Source organism: Littorina saxatilis, unplaced genomic scaffold (assembly GCF_037325665.1).
Source record: "Littorina saxatilis isolate snail1 unplaced genomic scaffold, US_GU_Lsax_2.0 scaffold_717, whole genome shotgun sequence".
Lineage (NCBI taxonomy): Eukaryota > Metazoa > Mollusca > Gastropoda > Littorinimorpha > Littorinidae > Littorina > Littorina saxatilis.
The window spans coordinates 19,093-37,931 of record NW_027126890.1 but is presented as its reverse complement, the minus strand read 5'-3'; the positions used below and the strand labels follow the sequence as shown (position 1 = coordinate 37,931).

Below are 18,839 nucleotides of genomic sequence, written 5' to 3'. Positions count from 1 at the left end.
CACTCGGTTTTTTTTGTTTTTTTTTGTTTTGTTTTGACAAATGTAATAAAAAGCTATAGGATTGGCCCCTAAAAATAGGGTAGGTCGGGTTACCGTAACCACACCTATTTTTTTTTTAGGCCTAACCGAAAGAGAAAATGATAATGTATGCTTGCAAGATTAACCTCCCTTTGATGGGCGCAGGAGTGTTACATCGCTTCGCTTCTGCAAAATTCCTGTATTTTCTGGTTTAGTTGTTTTCATTGACTTATTCTGTTGATAAGGGAAATTTAGAAACGCTAATGTCACTAGCAAAATGTGCTTGCTACAAATGAACAGCAGGCGCTGCATTGGCCTTGGACAATATGGGATGAATTCAAATAAGGAGATTTACATATTCTGAGAAAGAAAGCAATAAATCAAAATAAATCCGAGATGCACATCTGTGACTCCTTGACAATGTGAATGCCCAATATCTCGCCTCTTGCCATCACCGAGGTATGGTGACCACAAACATACAGCAACAACCACACACACACACACACACACACACACACACACACGCGCGCACTCAAACAGACACACACACACACACACACACACACACTTACGCCCACACACCCATTTGCATATTATAGATTTAAGATGCTTAACTTGAATACAAACTTACGTCTCGGCAGTTCGCAGTTTGTGCCTGTGAAGTGTTGTGGACAGAAACAGGTGTCGGCTCCTCCTACAACGCGACACTCGCCGCCATTATGACAGAAGGCGGGGTCAGTGCAGGTCGTGGTCTCTGAAATAACAGAAACAAATATAACTGACGCATCATCGAACAAACACACTAAGAAATACACAAGCAAGCCAACAAACCAACAAACAAATAAATTAATAAACATACTAACAAACAAACAAACAAAGCAAAAACAGTTATGTTCCCCCCAAAGTCATTAGCAAAACAGTGGTAGGCTTATATCAAAAGCTACCGGAATCCAGTTGTATGTTTACGAGGAATGTTATAGTATTAAACAGCTTAATGGGGAGGGGGTTATTTGTTAGATGGAGGGGGGGGGGTAGTTTTGAATTCTATCTGAATTTCTTTCTGAGCATTCTCCTCCGTCACATAAGCAGCACGCCCAAGACACCATCAATATATACATTCTTCTCCGTCACATAAGCAGCACGCCCTAGACACCATCAATATATACATTCTTCTCCTTCACATAAGCAGCACGCCCAAGTCACCATCAATACATACATTCTTCCTCACGCCATTAAATCAGAGGTAAGTAACCTTAACATTAACAAACTGCATGTATGCACAGAGGAAGTGATCAGCAGCCACAAGTCACGTGACTACTGAGACCTAAAGGGCAATAATTTCAATCATTTCTGATGATTACTAATAAACTACGGATTAGCAAAAGGATCTGTTGAAGACAAACAATATTAAGTCACATATATGATATATGTGAGGAAGGCCTGGCAACAGGTAGAAAAGTTGGGCTGCCACTTGAAATTCTTCGTTTGGCTTTTCTTTTCCTTGATTTTGTTATATAGGCTTATTATATATCCAGTATTTTTGAGTTCATCCCAAGTTTGTAATACATTTTCCAAAGAGCACTAAATTCTAACCATTCAAACTTGAAACTTTGTGAACTTCTCATCCAACATCACAAGCCAATGTACACTAAATGTCACCCTCCACCACGGAATGTGTCGCATGTCACTTGTGCATGATTTTAATATTTTTACATTTTCGTAGAGAGCTTTTCGTGCTCTATCCAGTGGTGTTATCCGTTTTAGAAAAGAGCGAAAACTGTTCGAGTTATAAGCCTGTGACTAAGGTGACCCTCACACTGATACCTGATACCCCCGGACGTGTATTAGGCCTAGCGCAGAACCGCGCGTGGTGACATCCGACTCATTCCGTGATGGAGGGTCACAAATATGAAGTAAATCGCTGGACGCATGTTATTAGCATTTGAGAGGGTGGCATTTCTTTGGGTCACCCTGTTTATAATTAATTCCTTACCAACAGTACTATCAACACAGTGGTAGTTCAGGACCGATGTGAAGGATAGATCACAGGAACATGTTGTGCCAACCGTATCACAGGTACCGTTGGTACAGCTGATACCTTTGCGTCGACAGTCGAAGTGGTTTACGCCCGGAGGCCCGTCGAACTGGGACAAAGCTCCTGTTGAACGATTAAAGGGGTAGGAACGTATTCCCCAAAGACAAGACAAGACAAGACAAGACAAGACAATTGACAAGACAAGACAAGACAAGATGAGATAAGATTAAACAAGATAGGATTAGATAGGAAAAAAATAATGCCAACAAATCATAATACATAAATATTGATTTTTTTTCGGCACAACATCGCATTGCTTTCATCACAGAGACATAAAGACAACGATCGAAAAAAGAGCAAAACCATACATCAATCAAATCAAACATACGACATACACTTAACTACACATTTATTAAAAGATTTTCAGAAAACTACTGAACACCTTCTTTCTTCACAAGTCAGTGCTAATTTTACCTGACAGTGCCACCACCAGCACAAACAGCGAAGTGTATTGCGTCATCGTCTGAAATGAAGAAAAAAGAAGATAAAAAATCGAAACAAAACAAAAACGAATCCCGATACATAAATATAGGTTGACAGGTTTACTTTCAGTTACCCCTTCCTCCTCCTGCTCTTTCTCCACACACACACACACACACACACACACACACACACACACACACACACACACACACACACACACACGAGTTCGCACGCACACACATGCACACACACGCCGGCACGCAAACACACACACACACACATACGAGTTCGCACGCACACACATGCACACACACGCCGGCACGCAAACATACACACACACACACACACACACACACACACACACACATGCACACACACACATACACACACACACACACACGCCGACACACACACACAAACACACACACACACACACACACACTCACAGACGCACACACACACGTGTATGAGAGGGAGGGGCTACCAAAATGAGACAGCGACTGACCAACGGAGTGAGGAGGGTCCTGCCCGTCAGAAGTTGTTGAAATTTAGCATTTGAAATGGGTATTTTTAGGTTTTTCCTCCAAACAAACACGTGTATTTGCTGGGTAAGGGGGAGAGGGGGGGGGGGGGGGCGGCTACAGCAATGTAGGGCAGAGGTGCACGAAGCAAAACTGGTTTCCACCTAGATGGGTGGTACGTAGCCGCGGGGTCGGATTGGTTGAGATTTGTTGCGGTGTCATCCAATCAGACCTCCAGTTCTAACAACGACGGAGAATTCAAAACAAACAAAAAGCGTCATAAGATTGTGGATTTACATTTAATGGAAGAATAAAACAACAAAAATCACGTCCGCCTAGTCGTAACAGAAAAAGAAAGATTGCTTAAAATAATCTCCGGCCCTCACCTGAATACCGTTACAGGCGCCAATTTTCTGGTCAGGTAAACACGCATGAAAATATATTCCTGATCGACGCGGGAACGCGGAATAACGCCGAATTGCAATTGTCGCCTAAGACCGAATTCCATTTGTCGCCTAACTTAGAATTTGTTCTTTAGCCAAATGTCGCCTAATGTCGAATTGCCAATTGTTGCCTAAGACCGAATTCCCATTGTCGCCTAACATAGAATTCCAAATGTCGCCTAATGTCGAATTGCCAAATGGCGCCTAACACCGAATTCCCATTGTCGCCTAACATAGAATTCCAAATGTCGCCTAATGTCGAATTGCCAAATGGCGCCTAACACCGAATTCCCATTGTCGCCTAACATAGAATTCCAAATTTGATGAACTGCGAAACCAGCGACCTTGACTTGTGCCAGACACAGAACGGAAGCTGAGCGATTTCCTCAGGTACTATGAACGTTACTGGCTCCGGAAAATTACCCCGGAAAGTCTCTCTGTATTTGGTCTTCCACAGCGAACCAACAAAAGCGTAGAAAGTTTCCACGCCGTGCTGAAACGCAAGATGGGTCATCCTCATCCGAATTTCTTCGTCTTTTTGGACATTCTCAACAAATTGGTAGAATGCAAACTAAATGACCTTTCCCGTCTGACAAACGGCGAGGAGATCGCAAGGAGGCGTTCGGTGTTGCAGATCAATAATGAGCGACGACTTGCAGTCCTTGGTGAACAACTCACAGGGCAACAAATCGCCCCGCTGGCCTTCGTCAAAAGAGCATGCGCGTTCATTAGGAGATATGCCGAGGATCATGTTGAGACATCAGAATCCCAAACTGACGAAGACGGCAACGCTGATGGACCACGAGAAGGCAACCCAGATAGAGAGCCAGAAACGGACGAGGAAAACGTCAACCACCAGGATGACCAGGACGACACCACAGACCGCAGCAGCTCCCCCACAAGGGCACCCGACAACTCGTGCCCCGTTTGTCTCTTGAACCCCCGGAACGCAGTTTTCGTCCCTTGCGGACATGCCTTGTGTTACGACTGCGGGGTTCACGTTCAGGGCAACGTGGCACCCAACAACAGATGTCACCGCTGCCGCACCGATATAGCGAGTGTGGTCCAGGTGTTTGGAATGGCATGGAGCAGTGTTCGTCCCTTGCGGACATGCCTTGTGTTACGACTGCGGGGTTCACGTTCAGGGCAACGTGGCACCCAACAACAGGCAGGCTGTGTAATTGTACGTCATGTTACTCACTGCCTATAAGTATATTGCTTGTTTGTGTGTAAAATCAGTCCATTTTATCCTGTGAAATTCTGAATAAAATCGTGTTTAAACCAAATGCCAGCCTTTTGTAATGAAGTGAACAATTGGATTAAAAACAGTTAAAAAAAAGTAATTCGACATTAGGCGATATTTGGCATTCTATCAGTATGTTAGGCGACAATGTGAATTCGGTCTTATGCGACAATTGGCAATTCGACATTAGGCGACATTTGGCATTCTATGTTAGGCGACAATGTGAATTCGGTCTTATGCGATAATTGGCAATTCGACATTACGCGACATTTGGCATTCTATGTTAGGCGACAATGTGAATTCGGTCTTATGCGACAATTGGCAATTCGACATCAGGCGACATTTGGCATTCTATGTTAGGCGACAATGGGAATTCGGTCTTAGGCAACAATTGGCAATTCGACATTAGGCGACATTTGGCAATTCGTCTTTAGGCGACAATGGAGCAATTCGACGTTAGGCGACAATTGGAATTCGGTGTTATTCATGTTACCCATCGCCGCGATACAGCGATGACCAGTCAAGCGTGAACAGGGTGAGCTTTGAATATGCTGTACGAACAGTGTAAACTGAAGTACAGTCGAGACCGGATGTAAGAAAGTCGTCGGGACCCACTTTTTGTCTTTCATACATCCGGTCTTTACTAAATCCGGTTAACCGGATGTATGAAAATATTGTGGATTGACTTTCATACATCCGGCCACGCGTCTGTTACTTGTTAAAAGTAGGGTTTTTTTCATATCATTTTTGTATTTATTTGTTTTTTTATGTTTAAATGTTTTGATACATATCCTTGTTAGAAGAAAAGGTTTGTGAACAACAAGTGAAAAAGTACATGTACTTACATACACTGACACAGTCAGGACAACCGATAGAAAGAGCAACTGTTTGTGTAAGGAACTGTTCTGCTTTGCATAAGGCCGTGCACTCTCCGCCCCCCCCCCCCCTTCCCCCCCCCCCCCCCCCCCGTCCCTCTGTGTGTGTGTGTGTGTGTGCGCGCGTACGTGCGTGCGCTCGCGCGCACGTGTGTGTGTGTGTGTGTGTGTGTGTGTGTGTGTGTGTGTGTGTTTGTGTGTGGCTCAACTGTATTGTGTGTGTTCCCTCCACAACCCTTTTGCGCTTTTGACAATGTTTTTGGTCGTGGAAGCTTTGTAATGACCGTTGGCGTAGCAAATAACATTTTCTGAGTTCTCTCTCTCTCTCTCCCTCCCCCCTCTCTCTCTCTCTCTCTCTCTCTCTCTCGCTCTGTCTCTCTGTCTCTCTGTCTCTCTCTCTCTCTCTCTCTCTCTCTCTCTCTCTCTCTCTCTCTCTCTCTCTCCAAAACGCACACATTTATAACACACACACACACGCGCGCGCACTGAATACAAAAACCAGTTTAATGGATTAAAACAACAACAACAACATAACAAGCCGCGTAAGGCGAAAATACAACATTTAGTCAAGTAGCTGTCGAACTCACAGAATGAAACTGAACGCAACGCAACGGAGCAAGGCCGTATACTCGTAGCATCGTCACTCCACCGCCCGTGGCAAAGGCAGTGCCAGTGAAATTGACAAGAAGAGCGGGGTATTCGTTGCGCTGAGAAGGATAGCACGCTTTTCTGTACCTCTCTTCGTTTTAACTTTCTGAGCGTGTTTTTAATCCTAACATATCATATCTATATGTTTTTGGAATCAGGAACCGACAAGGAATAAGATGAAAGTGTTTTTAAATTGATTTCGAAAAAAAAAATTTGATAATAATTTTTATATATTTAATTTTCAGAGCTTGTTGTTAATCCAAATATAACATATTTATATGTTTTTGGAATCAGAAAATGATGGAAAATAAGATGAACGTAAATTGGGATCGTTTTATAAAAAAAATAATTTTTTTACAATTTTCAGATTTTTAATGACCAAAGTCATTAATTAATTTTTAAGCCACCAAGCTGAAATGCAATACCGAAGTCCGGGCTTCGTCGAAGATTACTTGACCAAAATTTCAACCAATTTGGTTGAAAAATGAGGGCGTGACAGTGCCGCCTCAACTTTCACGAAAAGCCGGATATGACGTCATCAAAGACATTTATCAAAAAAATGAAAAAAATGTGTGAGGATATCATACCCAGGAACTCTCATGTCAAATTTCATAAAGATCGGTCCAGTAGTTTAGTCTGAATCGCTCTACACACACACACAGACAGACACACACACACACACACACACACACACGCACATACACCACGACCCTCGTCTCGATTCCCCCCTCTACGTTAAAACATTTAGTCAAAACTTGACTAAATGTAAAAACAAGTCGCGTAAGGCGAAAATACAATATTTAGTCAAGTAGCTGTCGAACTCACAGAATGAAACTGAACGCAATGCCATTTTTCAGCAAGACCGTATACTCGTAGCATCGTCAGTCCACCGCTCATGGCAAAGGCAGTGAAATTGACAAGAAGAGCGGGGTAGTAGTTGCGCTAAGAAGGATAGCACGCTTTTCTGTACCTCTCTTTGTTTTAACTTTCTGAGCGTGTTTTTAATCCAAACATATCATATCTATATGTTTTTGGAATCAGGAACCGACAAGGAATAAGATGAAAGTGTTTTTAAATTGATTTGGACAATTTAATTTTGATAATAATTTTTATATATTTAATTTTCAGAGCTTGTTTTTAATCCGAATATAACATATTTATATGTTTTTGGAATCAGCAAATGATGGAGAATAAGATAAACGTACATTTGGATCGTTTTATAAATTTTTATTTTTTTTTTACAATTTTCAGATTTTTAATGACCAAAGTCATTAATTAATTTTTAAGCCACCAAGCTGAAATGCAATACCGAAGTCCGGGCTTCGTCGAAGATTACTTGACCAAAATTTCAACCAATTTGGTTGAAAAATGAAGGCGTGACAGTGCCGCCTCAACTTTCACGAAAAGCCGGATATGACGTCATCAAAGACATTTATCAAAAAAATGAAAAAAAACGTTCGGGGATATCATACCCAGGAACTCTCATGTCAAATTTCATAAAGATCGGTCCAGTAGTTTGGTCTGAATCGCTCTACACGCACGCACGCACACACGCACGCACACACGCACACACATACACCACGACCCTCGTTTCGATTCCCCCTCGATGTTAAAATATTTAGTCAAAACTTGACTAAATATAAAAACTGAGTCACACCCACGACCAATGCCTCTGGTTCTAATTGTACAAAAAAATGCCTTCCTGGGCTATTATGGCTCTTCAGTCATGACAAATTTATAACAGGCTAAAATGACTGAATAGACAAACAAAACAGATTATTAATGGAGTTAAACATAAAATCAGTTTAATGGATAAAATCAACAACAACAAGGAAGGAAGGGAAATTACTCTTACCACACTTTGGTGACTTGGGTCTACTTTCGTTTTCTTACAACCGGTCTTGCAACAACGCATTTGTGCTGCTCGGGACCAGAGATTTGCTTTCATACAACCGGACTTTTATACATCCGATTTTCATACAACCGGAAAATTCTAAGTAATAACAAAGAGTAGCTTCTGCCGGGACCCTGCCTACCCCTTTCATACATCCAGACTTTCATACATCCGGTGTTTTATACATCCGGTCTATACTGTATTGCACTTTTGAACATACTTTTTTGTAACCAGTAAATAATTGTAATTACAATTTTCAGATTTGTTATGACCAAAGTCATAAATTAATTTTTAAGCCTCCAAGCTGAAATGCAATACCAAAGTCCGGCCTTCGTCGAAAATTGCTTGGCCAAAATTTCAATCAATTTTATTGAAAAATGAGGGTGTGACAGTGCCGCCTCAACTTTTACAAAATGCCGGATATGACGTCATCAAAGACATTTATCGAAAAAATGAAAAAAAGTCTGGGGATATCATACCCAGGAACTCTCATGAAAAATGTCATTAAGATCGGTCCAGTAGTTTACTCTGAATCGCTCTACACACACACACACACACACACACACACACACACACACACACACACACACACACACACACACACACCACGACCCTCGTCTCGATTCCCCTATCTAGGTCAAGGGGAGGTTCTAGTATAAAATATCACCAAAATCGCTTCAGTTGTGATTTTGGGGTTCTTGCAATAATGGGTAGATAAAACATTGTATAGTATTGTGGTGGAAGAAATTTCACCAAATCATTAAACCGTTAAAATGACAGTTTAACCGCCAAAAAACACTCTGCTCCTTGTTTCTTGGTCCCTAATCGTCGGATTTACACCAAAATTGGACCATTGTCCCTAACTGATCTCCAATACAAACTTTTCAAGAAGAAAAAGTTAATTATTGGCAGTTAAAAACCCGTTATAAACCGTTATTTTCTAATTTTTCACCGATCTTTATGAAATGTTGTGGTTAGGTTGGTTGTCCCTAACTGAATTTCAACAAGAATAAAAAGTTGATTTTTGGCAGTTAAAAAACCGTTAAATCCCGTTTTTTCACCAATCTTTATGAAATTTTGTGAGTAGGTCCGTTGTCCATAACTGAGTTTCAATACGTACTTTTCAGAAGAAAACCAAGCTTTTGTCAGTTATAAACCGTTATTTTCTAATTTTTCACCGATCTTTATGAAATGTTGTGAATTTCAACAAGAATAAAAAGTATCTAAACTTTGAAGCCTTTTTTTCTCAGAATGATGTTTTCGGCACCTTGCTTCGCCGTTTCCTTGATAACTCAAAATGGTCTCAACCGACTGGAACAAAACGTAGCATGGCTTTTTAGTATTCATAGGACTACACTTTGTGGAAGGCGTTTGTGGGTCGGGATAAAATCAAAGAAAATATAGCTTGTCAGTTAAAACCGTTATATGTAAATATGATGAAATCAACGTTTTAATTAAAATAACGTAATTTTGATTCCACAAAATGTAGTCCAATTACATGTTATTGTATGTTTTGAATTTCTTTAAAAAATGTGCGCTCCTTGAAGAATTATCAAGGAAACGCCAAAATCACTATTTTCGGTTTCTAGATAATGTATGTTTTTCCGTTGAATTGTTTCTCAACGGCAGTTGTCGTGACATATTAACTAACACAATATATGGGTCAGCAATGCATTTGACTTTATTTGAGCCGAAATCCATTAATATTTCCCATTCTAAATAGGAACACAACTGAAGCGATTTTGGTGATATTTTATACTAGAACCTCCCCTTAAAACATTTAGTCAAAACTTGACTAAATGTAACAAGTCGCGCAAGGCAAAATTACTACATTTAGTAAAGCTGTCGAATTCACGGAATGAAACTGAACGCACTGTACTTTTTCACCAAGACAGGACATCTTCGTCAATCCCCGCGTGAAGGAAATCGCTCACCTCCCACGTGCAAAACGTAGTGATATTGACACGCCAGATTAGCGCGGTAGCGTATTGTGCTAAGCAGGAAAGCGCGCTTTTCTGTATTCTTGTTAACTTTCTGAGGTTGTTTTGTATACAACTTATCATATTTATATGTTTTTGGAATTAGGAAATGATAAAGAATAAGATGAAATCATTTTTGGATCGATTTCTTAAATTTTAATCGTAAGACTAATTAATATGTTTTCGTTAATTGTGATCACATTTTATAAGTAAACATGACATATGTATATATTTTTAAATTCAGAATGTGACGAAGAATACGATGCAATCAATTTTAAATCTGTTTGCGAAAAATCGATTTTAATGACAACTTTAATGAGCAAACTCATCAATGAAATTTTAAGCCACCAAGCTGAAATGCAATACCAAAGTCCGGGCTTCGTCGAAAATTACTTGACCAAAATTTCTACCAATTTGGTTGAAAAATGAGAGCGTGACAGTGCCGCTTCAACTTTCACGAAAAGCCGGATATGACGTCATCAAAGACATTTATCAAAAAATGAAACAAATGTCTGGAGATACCATACTCAGGATCTCTCATGTCAAGTTTCATGAAAATCGGTCTAGTAGTTTTCTCTGAATCGCTCTACACACACACACACACAGACACACACACACACATACACCACGACCCTCGTCTCGATTCCCCCCTCTACGTTAAAACATTTAGTCAAAACTTGACTAAATGTAAAAAGAACCAACGAACGAACGAACGAACGAACGAACGAAAAAAAAAAGAAAGAAAGAAAGAAAGAAAGAGAGGAAGACAAAAAATAGAAAGAAAGAAACCTACATTTGATATGTGAGCACGACAAAAGAAACAAGTCGCGAAAGGCAAAATTACTACATTTAGTCAAGCTGTGGAACTCACAGAATGAAACTGAACGCACTGCATTTTTTCACAATGACCGTAGTCCGCCGCTAGTGCAAAAGGCAGTGAAAGTGACGAGTCTGTTTAGCGCGGTAGCGGTTGCGCCGTGCTCATAGCACGCTTTACTGTACCTCTCTTCGTTTTAACTTTCTGAGCGTGTTTTTAATCCAAACATATCATATCTATATGTTTTTGGAATCAGGAACCGACAAGGAATAAAATGAAATTGTTTTTAAAACGATTTGGTAAATGTAATTTTAATCATAATTTTTATATTTTTAATTTTCAGAGATTGTTTTTAATCCGAATATAACATATTTATATGTTTTTGGAATCAGAACATGATGAAGAATAAAATAAAAGTAATTTTGGATCGTTTTATAAAAAATAATTTTAATTACAATTTTCAGATTTTTAATGACCAAAGTCATTATCTAATTTTTAAGCCTCTATGCTGAAATGCAATACCGAAGTCCGGCCTTCGTCGAAGATTGCTTGGCCAAAATTTCAATCAATTTGATTGGAAAATGAAGGTGTGACAGTGCCGCCTCAACTTTTACAAAAAGCCGGATATGACGTCATAAAAGACATTTATCGAAAAAATGAAAAAAAAACATCTGGGGATTTCATACCCAGGAACTCTCATGTAAAATGTCATAAAGATCGGTCCAGTAGTTTAGTCTGAATCGCTCTACACACACACACGCACACACACACACACACACACACACAACTTGTGTCAATATCCTTAAGGGTTGATGACAATAAATTCTATTCTATTCTATTCTATTCTATTCACACACACACATACACACACACACATACACACAACACACACACACACACACAAACACACACACACACGCACACACACACTCACACATACACCACGACCCTCGTCTCGATTCCCCCTCTATGTTAAAACATTTAGTCAAAACTTGACTAAATGTAAAAAGAAACAAGTCGCGTAAGGCGAAAATACAATATTTAGTCAAGTAGCTGTCGAACTCACAGAATGAAACTGGACGCAACGCAACGCAGCATATCCTTGGCATTCGATGTCATTAATCCAACAAATAAGCCCACAAATTTGTGGGGCACATTTCCAGTTTGTGGACCACAAAAATAAGCCCACAAATTTGTGGGGCACATTTCCAGTTTGTGGACCACAAAATGAAGGCCAAAACAAAATGTGGGGCACAAAATGTGCGCCATAAAAATAAAGGCAAATAAAAGTAGTCCTTAAATAAAATATGAAGCAAGTTTTTGTGGACCATAAAATTCGATTGATCACTTTCCCGAGAAGTCGGTTTTAAGACACAATAAAACGCTCTTCCTCAGTGGAGTACATGAATAGTAGTGTTGACGAAAGAACATGGCGGTCGTCGTTCGTGAATCTAATATTTGGCAGTTCAACACGTCCACCAGAGAAATATATCGACAAAGAAGTTGAAACACTGACTGCCCTTCTGAAGGAATGCAATCGGGATGTGAATGGTACAGCTGATTTTGGACACGGTCTGCCTTGAATGGGGAGGTTGGCGATGAATCGCACTGTACACTACAGCCAGCAGGGGCGGACGAGGGGGGGGTTTCAGGGGTTTCCGGAAAACCCCCCCCAGCCAAAAAAATTTTTTTTAAATGGTGTTTTTTTGGGGTATTAATCAGTGACAAAATCTGCTGCCTGAAACTGGTAATGATCATCCTCAAAATGCACCAGATTGCACCATTTTGCATCCTTTTTTACAAAATTTTCCGGGGGGGCATGCCCCCGGACCCCCCTAGCAAGCTAGGCGCTTTGCGCCGTCGGCTCGGCGCTTCGCGCCTTCACACCCATATCTTCACAATATACTTTTGGAAACCCCCCCCATAAAATGAACTGATCCGCCCCTGGCCACTACAGGACATTTTCCTCTCAGTCTCACTGATTTTCAATCATCGGTTTGGATCAACCAGCAGGTAAGTTATTGTTTTTAAAATCCAAGACATGACCATTGCAAACGTGGCCTTTGTAGAACTGAGCAAGATTTATCTGTTTTGTATTCATGTGTGTGTTAGTGTTACTGAGTAACTGGGTGTGACTGTGAGTCACTGAGTGTGTTTTTGTTGTGTTCTTTTTTTTTTACTCAAGTTTATAAAATGCTTGATCTGCATGCACAGAATCAAATGCTGCTGTATCAGTGTATGAACTATGTTTGTAAAAGAATAAACAAAACAATTACTGAATTAGTGAGTGATTTGGCTCTGATAGTGAAGTTGAAATAGTACTTATTTCATTTTCAAGACATGTTATGTTAATATTGTTCTGGTTTTTTCAGGCCTCCCGAGAAACCAGAGATGATGTGCATCATTCATACAGCTCCTGTCTTCCAGTTCCAACAGTTTACCTTTAAACATGGATACATGTACTGGAGAGGTATCAGGATGACTTGGCGTGGTGCTTTACATTACAGACTACCCCTAAAGAGTAAGTTACACATTTCTTTACCACTTACAGCTTTTGCTTGTCAAACATAGTAACATTAGGTATTGGTGATGGACTGGGTGGCCGAGTGGTAACGCACTTGTGAGAGGTTGCGAGTTCGACCCTGGGTCGTTGCGTTAGCAATTTTCTCCCACCTTTTCTAACCTAGGTGGTGGGTTCAAGTGCTAGTCTTTCGGATGAGACGAAAAACCGAGGTCCCTTCATGTACACTACATTGGGGTGTGCACGTTAAAGATCCCACGATTGACAAAAGGGTCTTTCCTGGCAAAATTGTATAGGCATAGATAAAAATGTCCACCAAAATACCCGTGTGACTTGGAATAATAGGCCGTGAAAAGTAGGATATGCGCCGAAATGACTGCGATCTGCTGGCCGATGTGAATGCGTGATGTATTGTGTTAAAAAAAAAAAATCCATCTTACACGGCATAAATAAATCCCTGCGCCTTGAATATGTGCGCGATATAAATTGCATAATTTTTTTTTTCATAAGAAAAAAAATCCCTGCGCTTAGAACTGTACCCACGGAATACGCGCGATATAAGCCTCATATTGATTGATTGATTGTAGTCTGAAGCTATAAACATGTACTGATGTAGATAATTCAGCAGTCTTTTGTTCTTTGTAAATTGTATTACAAGTACTTTGTAGATCTATGAAATTATTCATATATTTGAAGATGCATAGTAATACTGTGCATGGTAATTGGTATGATGTACTTTGTATATATACATAAGGCCTACACAAAAAAATAGGTGTGGTTACGGTAACCCGACCTACCCTATTTTTAGGGGCCGACCCAATAACTATAAATTTGTACCCCAAAAAATGAAAACAAGAAAGCGAGTGCAGAAAACGCAATGAAAGCGAAAGCGCTCGAGTCGTCATGCAGACGACAGACGATGCAGGGGAAATTACTAAAAAGGCCCAACAGACGCTTGCCATGACAAAAATGGCGGCATCTTCTTCGGTTGCGATTGCTACACGCTTGGTTGCTCTGCTATTAAGAAAAAAAAGTATAAAAAAAAGTGATTGCCTAACTTCCTACCCTATTTATTTTGGCTATGTTACCTTAACCACACCTGTGGTTTTTTTGCCTAATGGTACAAATATCTTTATTTTCTCTCTGCTTCCCATCTTAAAGTTTGTTGCAACCCTATACTCATAAAGTGCATTATACTGTTTGTATGAACATTGAACTATTGCGATGCAAGAAAAAAAACCAGGAAATAGCTAGAATGAAAGATTTACTCATTACTGGAATTATTTTAAAAACAGTCAGTCCTTTCCTTGGCTCACAATCACAGATCTGGCCATTTTTTTAATTATTATTTTTTTACATGGAATAAGAGTTACAATGTAAATTGTATGTAATACCGCCTGTGTATTTGGATACCTACTTCTACATTCAACACCCTGACTGCCCCTGCGCAGAGTTAGAATTTTCTGAATGAATTCACATCACATTTCTCAACAAAACTGTAAGGTGTCAACGCTAAATATGTGTGTGGGATGAGGGCTCATGCATGCTGAATTTAAAAAATAGTAACTTTCCATCATATTCCAGAAAAGCTGCTCACATCAGCAGCATAACAAGATATCATGTTGTTAGAAAGGTAACTTTGTGAGGAAGTCTTTTTAATTTTAATGATGAAAGATTATCTTTTTAATTTTAATGATGAAAGTATATATCCATGAAATAAATGGTTTTCACAGGAAGGAATGATATGGCACCTGTAATATTACAGAACAATGTTTATAGTTTAGTTCATAGTTGTCACTGTCAGTATCACCCACACTATTCTCCATCCCACTGATCTTGTGAAGAACAAGTAATACCTCCTACCTACCTTCCCGCACCCCCACCCCCAACACACACCCTCTTCTCGATACCCAAAACATATCCCCATCAGCGCACAGCAAAGTCTGGATGTGCTCAGTAATACATTTTCTTTATTTTCCAGGAAGTGAGGTGCCGAGATATGACGTGCAGGCAGCTTGCAGAGTGGTGCCTGGCTTTGCTGCAGATGATGATCAGATTCAGTCCATTCTGTGCTGACAGAGCTACCAGAACTGCTTTAATATAGTCCATCTGAAGATGCTTACACTTACAGAGGTTTTCTGTTGCCTTAGTGGTGAAATGAACATGTAACACATTAACAATAACATTCTACACAAATAATGTGTGGTGCGGTGTGGATCAAGGGTACATTTTGACTTATGTAAGTTGTCAATTCAGCTAAATACAGGTAGTGTTGGTATGCAGATATTTTCTTACAGCAAACAACGGTTTGTTTGTTTTTACTACATAAAGTGGTATTATCTTTTATGTTGTTTGAGTGCTAAGCTGCTCACAGGCAGTATTTTACACACAGGCTTAGCTTTGGGAGATGTGTGTGTATGTTTCAGTCAATGCGTGTTCATGTATAGACTTTGTTTGCAATATTAGAATTTAGATCTTTTAACTGCATTATGCACATGAAATGTGTTAACCCATGACTTTTTCTTCCTTTGAATCCTAGTCAGTACTTTATCTTGTTTAAAATTTTCATTGATTCTGTTTTTGGGTCGTTCTGGTGCATCCTGGATGGTTCAATTCATTCTTATGTTGTGCTGAAATGTTGCTTTTGTAATACAGTCTGCCAAGATTGTGTCTTTCACTTGGATGTAGTGAACTTATTTTTTAAATGCCTGCTCTGCCTCATTAAAACACTTCGCCTCACTGTGTCAGACCTTCATCAGGCTTTTTGCATGGGATAAGAAAATCCTTCCACTTGGTCACATAGCAAAAGTCAGCACCCTGACTTCTTAGTGTGGTGATATCTTTTCTTATTAATTTATTTCCCCCAAAAGGCATGTGTTTTAAACAAAATTATGTCTTACAGCTACAGTGGAACCCCCTTTTAAGACCTCCAGAAATCTAAGAAAATCAGATCTTAATAAGGAGGGGGTCTCAAAATGGAGGTAAATTTACAGAGAAAACAAGGTCTTAACATGGAGGGGGTCTTAAAAGGGGGGTTCCACTGTATGACTATTGGGGATTATGTGTTTGTAAAGATAGAGCTGAGAATCCTACACAGAATTCTGTGCATAGAAGGCGGCCTGAATCTTGACCCACACTGCTGGCATGACCTTCATAGCTGCATTCAACGCTTTACTTTTACCCTGGTAACTTTACGGTTGCTCTCTCTGGATTGAGCATTTTTTATTTCAACCAAGGGGAAAAATTAAATGCCTCTGTAGAGATTCGAACCTAGATTTTCAGGCAGATGTCCTGACCACTACGGTAGTTTTTTTTTATTGTAAGATGGATATATATATATATATGTCTAGCGGATGCAGCTACATGTACAAATGTGCCAAATTAGAACTTGCATTCTCAGCCTATAATCTTTGGCCATTCATGCGAGTCGAGTACTAAATATTGTGAATGCATGTGAGACTGCCTTGTTTTACTTTTGTGAAATGTGTGAACTCACTTTGTTTACATCTTTGTGTTAATAAATGCAGTTTATCAGTTACCTCTGTTTGTTTCTTCTGCAAGTATGTCAAATTGTCCACACACACCCTCATGCGTCCCGCAGTGGGGCACTGCGGTTATGAAATTAAAGGCCCCTCCTGTTTTTGGAACCGCAGGAGCTTTCTAGTTTGCTGTTAGGTAGATTTTTGGTTCCTCTTTCCTGTCATGCTCTCTTTTTCTTCATGAATTCTTTTCTTTTTTCTGCCTTCTTGCTCATTCACCTGTATTTTTTCCAAAAATCTCTTCTCTTGCCGCTTGTCTCGCGATTCATGTATAGTTTAATCTGTTAGTGTTCTGATGTAAGTCCAGCAGTAGATAGGTTAAGCCTATTTTAACATACTGGAAACTGGTAATCTTCCAGTAGGTATTAATTTAGTTTTACTAAAGCCTGCTGGGACACAAGTAATGGGTTAGTGCATTTGTAAACAGGAATCGCTTGACAAGTGGCCCCCTTCATCCCACCCTTCCTCGTCCTGATATGGCTCTGCGTAGTCGGCTGGACGTTAAGCAACAAATAAACAAACAAACAAACTCAACCTCAACTGATCTCAAGTGCAATAGTTTACACACATGTACATGTTTGGTTGTGCTGAATTTGCTCAATGTGAATGTTCTTTAATTATTCTCCTTTAATTATTCTCACACACACACACACAGACACACACACACACACGCGCACATACACCACGACCCTCGTTTCGATTCCCCCTCGATGTTAAAATATTTAGTCAAAACTTGACTAAATATAACAAAACTGAAATTGCCGATTGTAAATACGAGTTATTGTACTGGATTTACAGCTACCGATGGGGTTTTTTTCAAGCTGCATGTGGGGTGTCAGCTTTAACAGGAGTGTAATATAGGTTCTTTCCATAGTTGAATGCATTCTACTCGAGTTAATCCAAAACACAAAAAAAGAGTCCTTCAATAAAACCAGCGATCCATACAAAAATGTATTCTTAATTCGCCGAGAAAAGACATTAACGCGAATATCCGGGAATATTTATTCATGAATCTGAAATCTCTTTGGCATTTTGATGTAGAACTTTGCACTTCAGCAGAAGAAGACTTCGCTGCCTTTGTCAATGAATAAGCAAGAAAATAGATCAGTTCGTTTATCAACGAAGACCTTTTTTTTTTAATAACACAAAAATCAAACAATAATTAAGGATACGTGAATAAATACATGGACATGAAATAAAAATAAAATTGTTCTCATCTCACCAGTTTTGGTTCAATCCGGGTGTGTGTGTTTTTCTGCAAAACAGAAGAAAAAAATTTCTGTTCGAATTTTTCCAAAGTCTTTTCACTTCAAATTTCTTCACCTTCTACATTTCAAGAGGAGAAAAACATCTTTGGTGTCTTAAAACCAAATAACACCGAAGTGTTCAAAACGTAATATTTTGGAGGACAGCGGCAGACGCGTCCAGATGATACTTCGAGGCGTTTTGGCAAGTCGATCTTTATTTATACTACCCGGCTGCTCGAGGGTGTGGGTTTGTGTTATGTAAAAGGATGGAGATAGGTTGGGAGGGGGAGGGGGGGGGGTGGTGGTTACGATGAAGTTCTATGACAGTTAGGGAAGGGGGTAGGGTTTATAGGTGGGGTCTAGCTACTACGCACAGTGCGATGATGACAAACCACTTAACTTGACATTCAAACAGATGGAGGGAGGTCAATAGTAGGGAGTGGATGGGTGGGTAGGGTGTACGCACGAGAAGTTGACGGAGGGAGAGGGGAGGGTGGTGGAGGCAGGGGAAGGGGTGCATATCGGTGGGGGTGCGGGGACAAAAAGTTAATATCGTCATCACTACTTGCACGTTTT

General features: G+C 40.0%; 1 protein-coding gene across 1 annotated transcript in view; it reads right to left on the bottom strand.

Annotated features, from left to right (window-relative positions):
* Nucleotides 1-18,439, bottom strand: part of LOC138955389 (EGF-like domain-containing protein 1) — a 42,385-nt gene extending 23,946 nt beyond the window's left edge. Inside the window, exons 1-4 of the mRNA XM_070327001.1 lie at nt 18,239-18,439; nt 2,528-2,576; nt 2,012-2,176; nt 650-772 (exon numbers count right to left, since the gene is read on the bottom strand). Of these exons, the coding sequence (XP_070183102.1) occupies nt 650-772; nt 2,012-2,176; nt 2,528-2,573 (334 nt within the window). The 5' untranslated portion in view covers nt 2,574-2,576; nt 18,239-18,439. The remainder of the gene's footprint in view (nt 1-649; nt 773-2,011; nt 2,177-2,527; nt 2,577-18,238) is intronic.
* Between the last annotated feature and the right edge of the window lie 400 nt (nt 18,440-18,839).